General features: G+C 41.9%; 1 protein-coding gene across 4 annotated transcripts in view; it reads left to right on the top strand.

Moving 5' to 3' along the window:
• RTN1 (reticulon 1) overlaps positions 1 to 14,287 on the top strand; it is a 349,573-nt gene that overhangs the window by 252,387 nt on the left and 82,899 nt on the right. For all 4 annotated transcript variants that reach the window (XM_031453802.2, XM_064485998.1, XM_064485997.1 and 1 more), the window contains one exon: positions 6,198 to 6,947. In XM_031453802.2, the coding sequence (XP_031309662.1) occupies positions 6,198 to 6,947 (750 nt within the window). The remainder of the gene's footprint in view (positions 1 to 6,197; positions 6,948 to 14,287) is intronic.

Raw genomic sequence — 14,287 nt, 5'->3', positions numbered from 1 at the left:
TAATATAATATCAGGTAGGTATAATAGTTATGAAGAAAAATAAAGCAAGAGAGAGGGTAAGAAAGTGATGGAGGTGGTAGGTGAGAAAAGGCTTTTCCCTGTCCAGGGCTTTTAGCAGAGACCTGAATGGGGTGAGAGAGCAAGCCGTGTGGAGAGAGGTGCCAGGTTGAGGAAATAGCCAGTGCAGAGGCCTAGAGCTGGAAATGTCCTGTGTGTTCAAGGAGTAGCTGGAAGGTCAGTGTGGCTGGAGTGGGGAGAAGGAAGGGAAGAGTGGCAGAATCAGATTTGTGTTTTCAAATGATCCCTCTGGATGATGAGTGGAAAATGAGCCAGGAGCAAGGGGGAGACCTGAATGGCAGCATCATTCACGGTTGGATTCTGGCCTCTGCAACTTGGTAGACTGGCCCAAGTTCACCTTTCCTTCTATCCTTCTGAATTATATCATAATTATCAGCAGCAGCAAACACATCTATCTTCGTAGGCAGGGTGGTTCTAACCTTCTCAGTTTCTATATTATATTTAATTATTTTCATTGACGTTTTGCTTTCTAGTTTCTAGTTCTGCTGTGTTAGTATCTTAGCTAGAGTCCTATAAGTTTTTAACAAGGGTAGAAAAACTTCTGTTTAGTTGTAAAATTTCCTCTGATTCTGCATAGGACTTTGTTAAACTTTTAGTTCCCATTAAGAATGGAAGGCAATGTCTACAACATCTACTGGGTCCCTTTTGACTCATAAAAAGGATGAATTTTTTTTAAGGTAGTACGTTCACTTGCCCAAGTCATGAGGCCCTTTTCGCCCATACCCCATAGCTGTCTGATACCATCCTTACTCTTGAGTAAAGAAAGCGAGATCCTTGAGCCTTCCTTTTTGAATGCTCTAACATAGTGATTTTCAACTAGAGGTAGGATTGTCAGAGGTATGGAATTCCTGTTCGTTTTATTCACCCAGGCTAACCATTTCTGAGTGATCTTTGATGCCCCATTTTGTTTCACTCACCACGTGAAGCAGACCCCAAGTCTATGATTTCCCTCTATCCACTGTCTCTTGAATTGTCTTCTCTTTTCTGTCTCTGTGGCCACCACAACTCATTAGGTTGTCATAATTCCTCCCCTCAGTGACTGCAGTATCCTCTTAATGGGTCATCTGCTTTCTATTCTTTCTTTCCTAAGTTCATCCCAACCCTTCTAGGATCCACCAATGCCTATCAGATAAATTATCGACTTTTAAACTAGCTTCCAGGGCTTTCCAGTATCAGGGGCTGGCTTAACGTTCCAGTAATATCACTCTGTATCATTCCCTGCAATACTCCAGTTAAACTTTTGAACTCACCATTCTTTGAACACACCCCTTCCTTCTCCAGTTCCATATCTTTGCTCCTGGAGTTCACTCTTCTTGGACCATGTCTTCCTTTAAAGGCTCTATTTGCATTCTAAGATTAATTCAAAAGCAACTTCCTCAATACTGACTCCTCCAAGATCCTCTAGAACTTTGTACTTCACATTTGCAGTAGCCCATTCTGTCTTGTTTTCTTATTATTCTCTGGAGAAACAGGGAAAGTTGTGAGTCATCAGCATAGTGATGGTAATTGAGACCTAGTGATGGTAGAAGTGGATGAAACCACCTTGAATGTGGAGTAAGAAGAGAGCCTTAGGGCAGAGCACTGGGGAAGGCCACATTTAGTAACTGGGATGATGAGGAATTCACAAAGGTGACTGAAATTGGGAGAGCAAGAGGAATATCTGAAGAGGTAGTGTTGCAGAAGCCAAAGGAGGAATAGACAACACGCCAAATGCTGTTAAGAAGTCATATAAGATGAGAACTCAAAAGTGATTTAGAAGTTGTTAGTGAATTTAAGCAAGCAGTTAGGACAGAATTCAGCTTGAAATGGTATATTCGCTCAGATTCAGATAAATCCCTAAATCTCAGTGGCTTAATGTAATTAAAGTGACTTCTCATTCATACTACAGTCTAATGCAGGCCTGGTAGTTCTCCTATAAGTGCTGATCAGGGGAAAATCCTCTTTCCATCTCCTTTTTTTAAAAACTGGGAACTATATTCAATACCTTATAGTAACCTATAATGAAAAAGAATATGAAAAGGAATATATGTATGTATATGTATGACTGAAACATTATACCAGAAATGGACACAACATTGTAAACTAACTATACTTCAATAATAAAAAATAAACAAAAATTTTAAAAACCTGCCCTATTGAGATTATACTCTACATACCATACAGTTCACCCATTTAAAGTATATATATTTAATGGCTTTCAGTATAGTCACAGAATTGTGTATCTATCGATATAATAAATTTTAGAGCATTTTAATTACCCCCAGAAAAGCCCTGCACCTCTTTGCCGTCATTCCCAAATCTCCCCATTCCCCAAACATTACCCCCAGGCAACCATTCTATCTCTGTAGGTTTCCCTATTCTAGACATTTCATATAAATTGAATCATACAATATGTGGTCTTTTGTGCTGGCTTATTTCATTTAGCATACTGTTCTCATGGTTTAGCCATGTTGTGCCATGTATCAGTATTTCATTCTTTTTTACGGCCAAATAATATTCCATTGTATGGATATATGACATTTTATTTATCTATTCACCAATTAATGAACATTGGGTTATTTCATTTCTTTGGCTGTTACAGATAGTGCTGTTATTAATATTAACATTGTGTGTAAGTTTTTGTATGGATGTAGGTTTTCAGTTCTCTACTTGTGAGTAGAATTCCTGGGTTATGTGGTAACTCTTTGTTTAAATAGTTGAGGAATGGTATAGTTCAAAGCAACTATACCGTTTTACATTCCCATCAGCAGTGGATGAGGGGTCAAGATTCTCCACTTCTTTCCAACACTTGTTACTATCTGACTTTTTTATTTTAGCAATCCTAGTGGGTGCGAAGTGGTAACTCGTGGTTTTGATTTGCAGTTCTCTGGTGAATATAATGTTGAGCATATTTTTGTATGCTTTTTGGTCATGTGTAAATCTTCTTTGGAGAAATATCAATTCAAATCCTTTGCCTATTTTTTAACTAGGTTATTTGTCTTTTTATAATTGAGTTGTAATCATTTTTAATATATTCTAGATATACAAGTCCCTTATATATGATCTGTAAAATTTTCTCCAATTCTGTCAATTGTGCTTCCACTTTCTTGATGGTGTCCTCTAAAGCACAGAAGTGTTTAACTTTGATAAAGTCCAATTTATATATATTTTATTTTTTTACTTATACATTTCATGTCATATATAAGAAGCCATTGTCTATTTTAAGGACACAAATACTCACTTCTGTATTTTCTTCTAAAGTTTCTAGTTTTAGCTCTTATATTTAGGTTGGATCCATGTGGAGTTAATTTTTGTATATGACAGGAGGTGAGGATCCAGCTTCATTCTTCTGCATGTGGTTATCCAGCTTACTTTTCCTCTTCTCATTCTCTAGAATATAATTTGCCCTATCTCAGACCATACCTGCTTTGTGAACAGATGTAGCAAGATACAGTAAAAAACACATGGAACGTAAGGACTTGAGTTCAAATTTAAGCCAAGTCATTTCTGTGGCTATATCATTCAGGGTCCTGTCAGGAAACAAAGTGACACACTCAAAAGTTGTAACTAAAGAGAGTTTAAAGAAGAGGCTATTTACAGATGTGTAAAGACGGTTAAGAGAACCAACAAAAAGATGCTTTACAATGCAGTCAAGGAGTGGCAACATGAAGGAACTATTAGCACGCCTGGACCCAAAGGAGGATGGGGAGGGAACAGTGTTTCCAAAGCCTGCCAAGATCTGGAGCTTCAGAAGCAGCAAGAGATATAAATACTCACAACATTTCCCTCCTCCCTCCCCTTCAGTGATTCCTATTGGCTGAAAATAACCAGAAACCAGAGGGGAAGGAATTCCAGGTAATGCCTTCTATGTAGGCCAGCCTCTCAGAGCAGAGAACAGGGCAGAAAAAGACAGGAATAAATGCAAGGGGGCAAATGTAGAAAAACCAGTAGAGTGCCTTTGGACAAGTCACTTCACCTATTGCCACTAGACTCTATGCCCCATATATGAAGTGCCTATAACCCAGCAGATGCTCAGCAAGTGGAGCATTGATGACACTGCTACTGATAGTGTTCAGGAGGTACAGACTGTTCTTCCCTTCACCCTCGGCTCTACTCCTTATCTTCTTCCTCTTCCCTCTGGCCTAGCACTGAGAAGTAATGTCACTTTTACATTTTTAAGCTGTTTGAAATCATATCAAAGAACTATGCAACTTAAGGAACTAACTGCTGTAAAAAACTTGAGATCATGCAATAAATCTTTTTATACATAAATTGTATGAGAGATAATAAGGTGGTTGTTGTTTTAAGTTACTAAAGAAACAACAAAAATCATACCACTTCTCTGCTCAAAACCCTTCAATGTCTTCTCATTTTACTCAAGTCCTATGAGATCCTACATGATACCCTTGCCTTCCATGCATGTATTTAACGTCTTTTCCTAGTATTCTTCCCCTTATGCACATTGCACCAGACATGGTAGCCTCCTGTGATACCTAGAAATCATTGCAACTCCCACTTCCTGGCCTTTGCACTATCTATCTGTTCCCTCTGATTGGCATATTTTTCCTCTGGATATCTTCATGAATCACTTGCTCGCCTTCTCAAGTGTTGAATATGGGTTACCTTCTCAATAAGGCCTATCTTGACTCCACTATTTAAAATTGCAATTTCATCGCCCCTCCCCCGTCACAGCCTTCCTGATCCCTTCACACTATTCAATTTTTTCCATCGCAATTAACATCTTCTAATATACTATATACTTCATTGCATATATTATTTATGTATTCTGTTCTCCTCCCATTAGAATATAAGCAGCAATTTTGTTAACCTGTTTCATTCACTAATATATCCCAAGTGCCTATAACAGAGCCTAACACATAGTAGGTTCTCAATAAATAATGGATGAATGAATGATACATGGATAAAGGATAAAATCAATTCTGCTTTACAGAGGATTAGACAGTGGATAAAGGATAAAATCAATTCTGCTTTCTAGCGAATTAAACAAATCTAAAATGTTTCATCCATTGGGGTTCTCCCACAACCCTAAAGTGACAAATTACCTAGTGACAAATTACCTAGCCAGAGACAGTCTACTCCTTACTCTCCCTAAATCCCTCCCACTGAGCTCAAAGCTTTGGAGAAATGGCAAGTGGCTTTTGCTTACAAAAGGGCCAGAGACCACTGTCTAGCATATTCTGAAATAGGGCCATGCTCTATGGGCAAGGGGAGAACCAAGCTCCTGAAATCTGTTGTCATGGCCATTCCTGGTAGTTTCATCTAAGTGAGAAATAACAGCAAGATTGCTGGTGAGGTTTTGAGGCCATCTGGACAAACATCAGGCAGAAGGCAGGGACTCACCCAGGGGACTAAGGGTGACTCTCGGGTTTGTTCTTCTCAAGAGGAGGTGAAGAGAGGAAAAAGAATAACAGTGGGCTCCACTATTAGAAGCCCTGTGGGATTGTTCAGTGTAATAATCTTCACCGCCTGCTTGACGAACGAACTTGGCGAAAACTCTTACATTGCTCCACTTTGTTATACTTTTCACTAAAAAAGGGTTAAAGTATTGATTCTTATGGGAAATGTAAAGCCAGAAGTCAGGTATATGAGGATCCAAATTAGCCTTCCTTGTCTTATTGAAGGAGGGGGCATGAACAGAATTGGATAAGGAATAATGGATGATTTCAAATTTGTTGACATTGTGGGCCAAATTAGAGAGTTATATACATCAGATTATCTGATGAAATCTGTGAAATTAGGAAACTTCCCTGAGAGAATGGATTAGAAATTAAAACCATGACTTCTAAAAGCTTTGCCACATTGAAACAGAAAAATCAAAGAGGTGCTATTGCTAAGAAATTGCTGGATCATTTTTAAAAATATCTAGATTAAGATAGATAGGTGTATCAAACACTGATTAATTGTTTAACAATAAGCAGTAATTAGCCTTTTAGTTCAGGTGGCCTGTCTTTCCAGCATAGCCCTGGAAACAGACCATTCTTGTGCTAATGAGGTATGTGTTTTTTAAGCAACTAAAAACAGCTCCCCTAATGGAATTTTGGGTTTTTTCTTCTCTTTTTGTCCATCTGTCTGTCCTTGTGTGTGCCGCTCTGGCTCTTCTTGGCTCTGTGGGACGACAGAACCATCTGCCGCAGAATCCCAGGGGAAATGCAGCATCTCCGAGGATGAGCTGATCACTGCCATTAAGGAAGCAAAGGGGTTATCCTATGAAACAAAAGAGAGCCCGCGGCCATCCGGCCATGTGGCCGAAAGGTCTGAGGGCAAGGCCAGGTCCGGGCTGCCCACCATCCCCAGCCCCCTGGACCACGAGGCCAGCAGCGCGGAGTCCGGGGACTCGGAGATAGAGCTGGTGTCCGAGGACCCCATGGCCGCTGAGGATGCGCTGCCCTCGGGCTACGTGACCTTTGGTCACGTGGGCGGCCCGCCGCCGTCGCCGGCCTCGCCATCCATCCAGTACAGCATCCTGAGGGAGGAGCGCGAGGCCGAGCTGGACAGCGAGCTCATCATCGAGTCGTGCGATGCCTCCTCCGCCTCGGAGGAGAGCCCCAAGCGGGAGCAGGACTCGCCGCCGATGAAGCCGGGCGCCCTGGACGCCATCCGGGAGGAGCCGGGCGCCAGGGCCGAGGAGTGCGCCCCCAGCCGGCGGGGCCTGGCCGAGCCGGGGCCCTTCCTCAAGTTCCCCTCGGCCGCCCCCAAAACCGGCCCGGAGCTGCCCTCTGGAGACGGAGCCCCCATGCCCGAGGGGCCCGCGGCGCCGCGGAAACCTGTGGAAGCTACGAGTTCTGACCAAAGCCCCGCAGCCACAAAGGGCCCTGGGCCTCGAGGTCCTGGCGTCGCGCCCCCTCTGCTGTTTCTCAATAAGCAAAAAGGTAAAGTGACGTCTTTCCTGATTAAAGCAGGTTGGCTGCTTCCTGTCCACCCTCTGGGTGCTCTGAGGTACTCAGCAGAGGGGTGGTTCTGGCTCAGCCCAGTGGTCATGTCCTAACTGGTCAAACAGTTAACCAGAGAACAATACGAGGTGGGTGGGGGAGGAGTGAGCGAATTCAGATTCGCAGCTAGGATTTAAGTGGCCGAACTACGTGCTCTCAGCTGCGCTAGCACCCCCCATAATGAGTGGCTCTCTGTATACTCCAAGATATCCTGAGTGATGTGAAAGTGTCCTTTCTTTCGTTCCAAGGCTGGGTTTCCTTGCTTGGGAAGGGATGTGGTTTTTGTTATTGTCCAGGCTTATTTCCAGTTTCCCACCCACTCAGTGATGGGGGGTGGCTGCAGTCCCCTCTAGGTGTTGGAACCCACCATTATCATATCCATTTTGCCAGCCAAATTTGTTTCTTAAATGGGCCAAGAGGATCTCAGCACCATCTTTTCTCATACCAAAAACAAACAAACCAAAAAACAAACAAACAAAACAAAACCCCCAAAAAACTCCACAAAAAAATAGGAACCAAAAAATGGGATTTGGACCTCAGTAAGGTTTTTGTGTCCCAGCTAGTCAGGAAAGACAGGGACCAAAGTAGGTGCCATAGTTTCTGTTGTCCCTAAGCAAGACCTAAGGTGACTAGTTAATTTTTAAAGACACTTACAACTTAGAATGATTTTAATTTGGCCATTATATTTCCCTATGAGAAATCTTGAGTTGAATGAAGTCTTCAAATGCAGGAAAAATGGAAGTAATTATTTTATCTTCCAGACATTGCATGGCATTCTGTCCCCCAAATCATCCCCCACACCTAGTTGCAGTTGTGTTACAGAATTCAAGAAAGGAATTAAAGAATCAAGTGAATAAATTAGGCCCTGAACAGTCTAGTTAATGGACTACATTAAAGATATACAGTCTCTCTCCAGATCCTGGGTAGAACACCCAGGTGGAACTTTAAGCCCTAAAAGCACAACTCTGTTCAAGGTTCCCTCCTATCCATCCCTTCTGCTTTTTGTTTCTTTAGAAGTATTTTGCCTTTTGGAGATAAGTGATCTTGAGGATACACCCTACTTTCTGTTTAAACACTAATTTCAGTGATGTTAATAGCAATTAAAGTGCTCCATATAGGAATAGAGGACAAAATCTTTCTCATTATAGATTGGAGACTAGCTTCTAAATTCTTTAAAATTAACATGTTGGAAGAAGGGAACCTTGAGGAATGTAATAAAATGATAACCCTGCTGCGTGGTTGCTGGTGGCCTAGACACGTGGCATCATGTGAGGACCAATGTAATTGACTCCTGATTTCCTGAGTAACTCGACCCTGAGAGTTTGAAGTGTGTTTAGTGTGTTCAATAGGGAGGATATTCAGTGATGAATGTAGCAGTGGGGATGTTTATTTGTTGGGCAAATATTAAAAATACTGGATTCTTTTGCTACCACTCTGTGGTGGGAAAGGGCCCTACAGCTTTCAAGGAGCCTTGGGAAACAGTATTAGCATGCAAACTTGCAGTTCCTTGTGGTCCTCAAGCAGGAGAGCTTGAGTCATGAGGAATATGGGTTCATATCACTGAACTATCACAGGTATGTGTTTTTATTTTATCCCCTAATCAGTATTCTCATGGTTAAATAGTCACTGTGTGCACAGTGAGGTTCAAGTGTATTTATCCTCAAAAACAAGTAAATCTAATAAAGAGAACTAATAAAGAGAATGGTATTGCACAGTCCCATTTCCCTTCTTAGTAAATTTGAGAGACAAGTCAATGGCTGGGACTGACCAAATGGCCAGACATGTAGTGAAGAGCTAAGGCAATGGAAAACTGCAGCTGTGAATACAAAGGCGTCAGAGCATTTTTCATGGCCAGTGCTTGTGTCATTTTAATCTCTGTGTAAGTTGCCCCACATGGCTTGGACCCTCTGCTGCCAAGTTTAGACGTTAGAGAGGAGAAAGTGGCAGTCTTTTCAAAGGATTAAGGCAGGCCTGGGTGAATAGCCTCTGCTCTCCTCTGCACTTGAGAGGTCCTTTGAAATCCAGTCTCCCACTGAAACTCAGTGCTCAGCTTCATTAGCGGTGAAGAGAGTCTAAAAGGCCATTCTGGGGTAGGCAAGCAGTGGAGGTTCTGGGAAGATGACTCAGTCCGCCAGCAGGTTATTTGAGCCCTGAGGTTCTTCTGGTCTCACCTGCTCCATATCAGCAGGTGGGCGGATCAGTGCTGGCCAGCTTCCCCTAGGCTGTTCTTAATCACTGTCAGTGGACAGCAGGATTATGCTCAAGTCAAGTGTGACTCCCCTCAGCAATGAGCTAAGGTCAGCTTCTGCAGTTTCCTGCTCTTGTCCACTGAAGCCTCTGGCAGTGTAAATGCATTCAGGTTCATGCATTCACAAATGTGTTCATCCTCCTGGCTCTGGAGCCATCCTGCTGATGCTGGGCTAAGTTTTAGAAAGGTCCAGAAATATTTAGAATAAGGTTTGCCAGATATCTGACAGCATCATAGCACTGTCAAGGAGCACCAGGCTTTACTGGTGTGCATGCCCTAACAAAGTCTGTTTTGGCCACTTTATCACCTTTCAGAGACCTCTGCTACTGTAGCATTGGAGGTGAAACGTAGTTCATCATATTCCAGTTTCCCTTCTGTGTGCACCCCTGAGCTCTTGCTACCCTGTCATTCTGCTCCCCTCTACCTTCCAGGATGGCCTATTAGACTCTGACAGGGTAGTTAAGTTTTCACTGTGGCAAGATTAGCCCTGTTAGGAACGTCTGAGTGAAAGCCAATTAAACATCCTCCATGTGACTCATCAGGATGGTTGTGTGGTATTTCCAAACGTATTTGATTGCAGAATCTTTTATTAGGGTGTGTTGTAGTGTTCATCTTCTAGAGAGCATTTTTGGGGAAATACTGGTCTCTGGGCACTCATTTCCATTCCCTGCATTCTGATTACTTTTCCTTGCAACTCGAAAACATAGTGCTTGAATCAGCCATGTGGATGTCATGTGGGAGCCTGTTAGAAATGTCATGCTGCATCCCAGACCTACCTTCTGGATCAGAATCTGCATTTTACTGAGATTCCCTCACGATTCCTGTTCACGTTAAAGCTTGAGAAGCAGTTTTAAACCATGGACGTTAGCTTTCACATTCTGATGTGAAACAATTCTGATGATGGTTGCCAATGGCAACCTTCTTACTCCCCAAAGTGACCTGTGTTAAGTCTCATCTTTCTTATCCTCTTTGGTACTTTAATGTCATACCTCTGAATAGTCCTTAAAAAATTAGTGAGAAAATAAAATGTTCAAAATATTACATTTAAATTATAAGAAGTGGTCAAAATAAAAAGTTAAATTTCCCCTCTTCCAACCTGGCAGTCCTAAGTCTCAGAGATCACCACAAACTTCTGTTTGTCTTTGCTGTTGTTCTTGTTCCTTTCAGAAATTTTCTTTTTATGTTTGGGCATACACAATTTTTTACTGCACAAGTGATATCCCATTGAACAGACTTTTCTAACTTATTTCTTTTAGCAGTAAAACTGGGGACAAATACCCACTCACATGAGACTGTTCTCAAAGCTTTTTCCTCCCTTATCTCCCTGATGTTCCTCCTTCCTGGGTCTCCCCTCAGTCTCTGACCTCTTTGCCAGTCTCTTTTGCTACCTTCCTTCCAGTTCCTCTGTCTGGCCCCTGCGTTCTGTCCCTGTCTTCCTTCAGCCCTCGCTTCCTTGCTCTAACCCACACAGGTTTTTAGTCACTGCCTTATGTGTGGCACCTTCCAGATCTCCGGCTTTGGAAGAAGTCTTCTATTCTGAGCTCCAAGTCCCCCTACCTCCAATTCAATACATCAATGTTCTATGTCAAAAATCTGTTCTTTTCCTTCTTCTGTGTCCTTCCTGAGTGAATGAAGAGATATCATTCAAGCTTCACTTTGGTGTGAATATTCAAATCAGGTCTGGATCTGAGTAAAGGCTCTTTGGTCTGAGACAAAGTTAAAAGTACAACCCGATTGTAAACCTTTAGTGGAAGTCTCGTAGTGTTTGGGTATGAAATTATCATGCAAATAATCCAGGATGTCTTAATATTTGAAAACTTATTAAAAACAAAATACAGAATGTAAAAATTCTCTATGTGGGACTTTCAGCAAAGCATCCAGTGACCCAAGTTTGAGAAATGCTGGTTTAAGCCAGTAGTTCCCCAAACGTTGCCTGGGTACTGGGTACCTCACAGTCTCCTGAAGTGCTGACTAAAAAGTGCAGGTTCCTGCTCTGTCCCTGCCCCAGAACTGAGGAATCAGAATGCGGCAGGGCATAAACCTGCACTCTTAATAAGCATGCTAAAAACATTTTTGGTTGTAGGCAGATGAGCTAAGCAGCCCAGACATGTAGTAAAAAAACACCTTGGTGAGCATGCCCTGGGCATATGGTGTTTTATAATGAGAGAGACCGAGGGCACTCAGCTGTTTCCATCCTTTCCTTTGCCCTACGAGGCAGGCCTCTGCATCTTCTCTCTGTGGACACCAGCTGTAGCAGCCTGAGCTTGCAGGGCTCAACCCTCTGAGGCAGGGAAAAGCTTATCTCCTTAGGGAAGTGATTTGCAAAAAGGTTCGCATATGGAAGTCTTCTCAAATAGACCTAGCATTTATGATGTTTATTATTACTTTTCATTATTATACCAGATATTGCTTCTGTCCTAAAATATTTTGGAGAGAACCTAAATAAGTGTGACCCATTTATTTTCCTGTAGTTCTTTAAAAAAGTTATTGTATTCTAGTCCCATATTTATTTGCTTCCATGAGGCTGGATTCATGAATAAAGGCATTAAGATTCTTGGACAGTCTCTTTCTTTCATAGTGCAGATTTGAGAGTCAGCCTGAGGCCTTATGCCCTTCTGTTGTAGCTGCTTCCCCCAGGCCAGTTTTCAACAAGATGGACCAGTAATTGCTGGATAAAGTCTGACTTCTGTGAGGATGTATGCCATGTAAATAATTTAGATGGATTGAGCCTTCCGTATTAGACCATTCAGAGGAATTAAGCTATACCTTTGTTAGACTTTGCCTAGTGATTGAAGGTACTTTCCTGGTCTAGGCATCCCAGAATAAGGCTGCCAGTAGCCAGTAGACTGCTTTTGCTTCTGAAGCAGTCACAAGGTTAGCATTGTCCTAGGTTGTATATTGGTCTGTTTTTTGAATGGTGGCTTCAGGACACAGGGGACGTTTCCTTCTTAGCTTTGAAGAGAATTGCTCCACATCTTGGTGACCCCAGCACTTACTATTTCTAGGAACAAATATTTTTGACATTTCACCTACAGGATGTGTATTTAGATCCAAAATGGTTGTTGTAATATTTTGATGCCAGTTCTTTTGTACGCAATGAACCCCAACTCCCTAGTAAGTTTTGCCTCAGCACAGAGCAGGGCATAGATTAGCTCCTAAGATGGATTCAAATCAAACTTACCTGTAGAGATAGAGTTCACAAATGGCAAACATTTTGATGCCTCTAAGAAATAGTGATCCTGTTTAGATGGTGATCCTGATTCCTTATCCAGCCCCTTTATCCCGCATGTAAATCATACTTGCTTACTGATGCAGGCAGGAGCTTAGTGGATATAATTCATTATACTTCAATTTCTAAGCACCAAGACTGACTCCAGGGAATTCTCCATCCCTTTTAAATGCTAGCCTCACTTTCCTCAAAAGTCTGGGTGGGATACTCACAGTTAAGGTGTCTGTACTTTTGGAGTGTATCTTTGCAAACCCACGAAATACCCCTTTGATACAGACAACATAAATCTTACCCAAGGTTATGCCAGCTCCACCAAAGCAAGACCCTACCAATTCATTCATTCATCCTTTGATTCAACCAGTATGGCTTGCTGCCTGCCTGACATGAGCAATATTGTGACCAAGGCAGATGTAAGTCTGCCCCTTGCAGGACTTACATTTGGGTGGTGGATGAGGGCCTGACATTAAAAAGAATATCAACAGAGTTATATGTTCTCTTAAGAGAGTACCTGGTGATAGTGGCACTTAGATAAGAAGGTCAGAGAAGGGGGAAACTGAGGAATCAACTGTGCCAAGAGATGATTAAGGAAAGCTCTGGACAACAGAATATGCAAAAGCCACAGGCAGGAAAGTTCTGGGAGCAGTCTAGAAACTGGAAAAAAAAAAAGTCTACGTAGTTAGAATGAGGTAGGCAGAGGGAAAAAAATGGGGTTGGAAGTTTGGCAGTGCCCATTCATGCTCAGACCATGGTGCAGAGTTTGGTCTTTATTCTGATCATTAAAAGAAGTCATTACAATAGTTCAGGCATGAGATGACAGTGACTGGGAGAGAGTGGTAACAATGGAGATGGAGAGGAATTAATGGATTTGAAGTATATTTTGGAGATTGACTTAATTAGATTTCCTGATATATTGGATTGTTGGTGGGGGTGAATTTCTTCCCAATGTCTCTCAAATTATATTTTGGTTTTTGTTACCATAATGATTACAAATAGATACAAAAACATTTACAATGGGAAAAAAATACCCCAAACTTTGATGCTGCTTCACTAGTCATTGAACCCAATTTTGTATGTCTGCTACTGGAAAAACATCCATTTGGATTATGATGACACTGAAATATTCTCTCACAGATTGAGCTCTGTATCTGGTATATTTCCATGGCCACGCATATGGGAATATAATGGTGATCAGTGTGTTTAAGGTGACAGTGATGTTTGAGTTGCTGAGATTGGAACTGGAATGAGGGTCAAATATGGTACCTGTGGAGGTTAAATAAGACATGCAATGAGGTAGGCAGGAATGATAGACATCAAGCTGGTTCTTTAAAAAGAATTAGATATAAGTTTAGTGAGAGCCAGGAACTCAAAAACTTCAGAAAGTCTAAAGTACAGTCCCAAATATGAATCAAAATTATACTATAATAAGGCAAAAAAAAAAAAAAAAAGACAATAGCTTGCCAAAGAGCAGAGGTTAAAGTCAGAGAAAAGGTAAGTTTTAAGGCAGACACTCAAACCCAGATCTGAAGTGGAGACAGGCATACCACTGGGTCTAGTTAGCTCAAGGTTACAGTTGACCATGGTCTTTATCTATGATTACTCAGTGCTTCCTGGGTCAACCCTATCTCTGTAATGGCCCTACTAGGTTTTAAATGACACAGGCCTGAGAAAGTGGTCTTCTTCTGCCAGATAAAACATTGATCCAGGACTCCTCTCTTCTTGTGGAAATTGAGGGCAGGTGGCTGGGAGAGTGGGTTGGGGGCTCAGTGGAATCATTTGTTTTTCACTAGACAGTATTTCTGAAAG

This window comes from Camelus dromedarius, chromosome 5, assembly GCF_036321535.1.
Source record: "Camelus dromedarius isolate mCamDro1 chromosome 5, mCamDro1.pat, whole genome shotgun sequence".
NCBI lineage: Eukaryota > Metazoa > Chordata > Mammalia > Artiodactyla > Camelidae > Camelus > Camelus dromedarius.
Note: the sequence above shows the minus strand (reverse complement) of the source record. Positions and strands in the feature narration are given on the sequence as shown.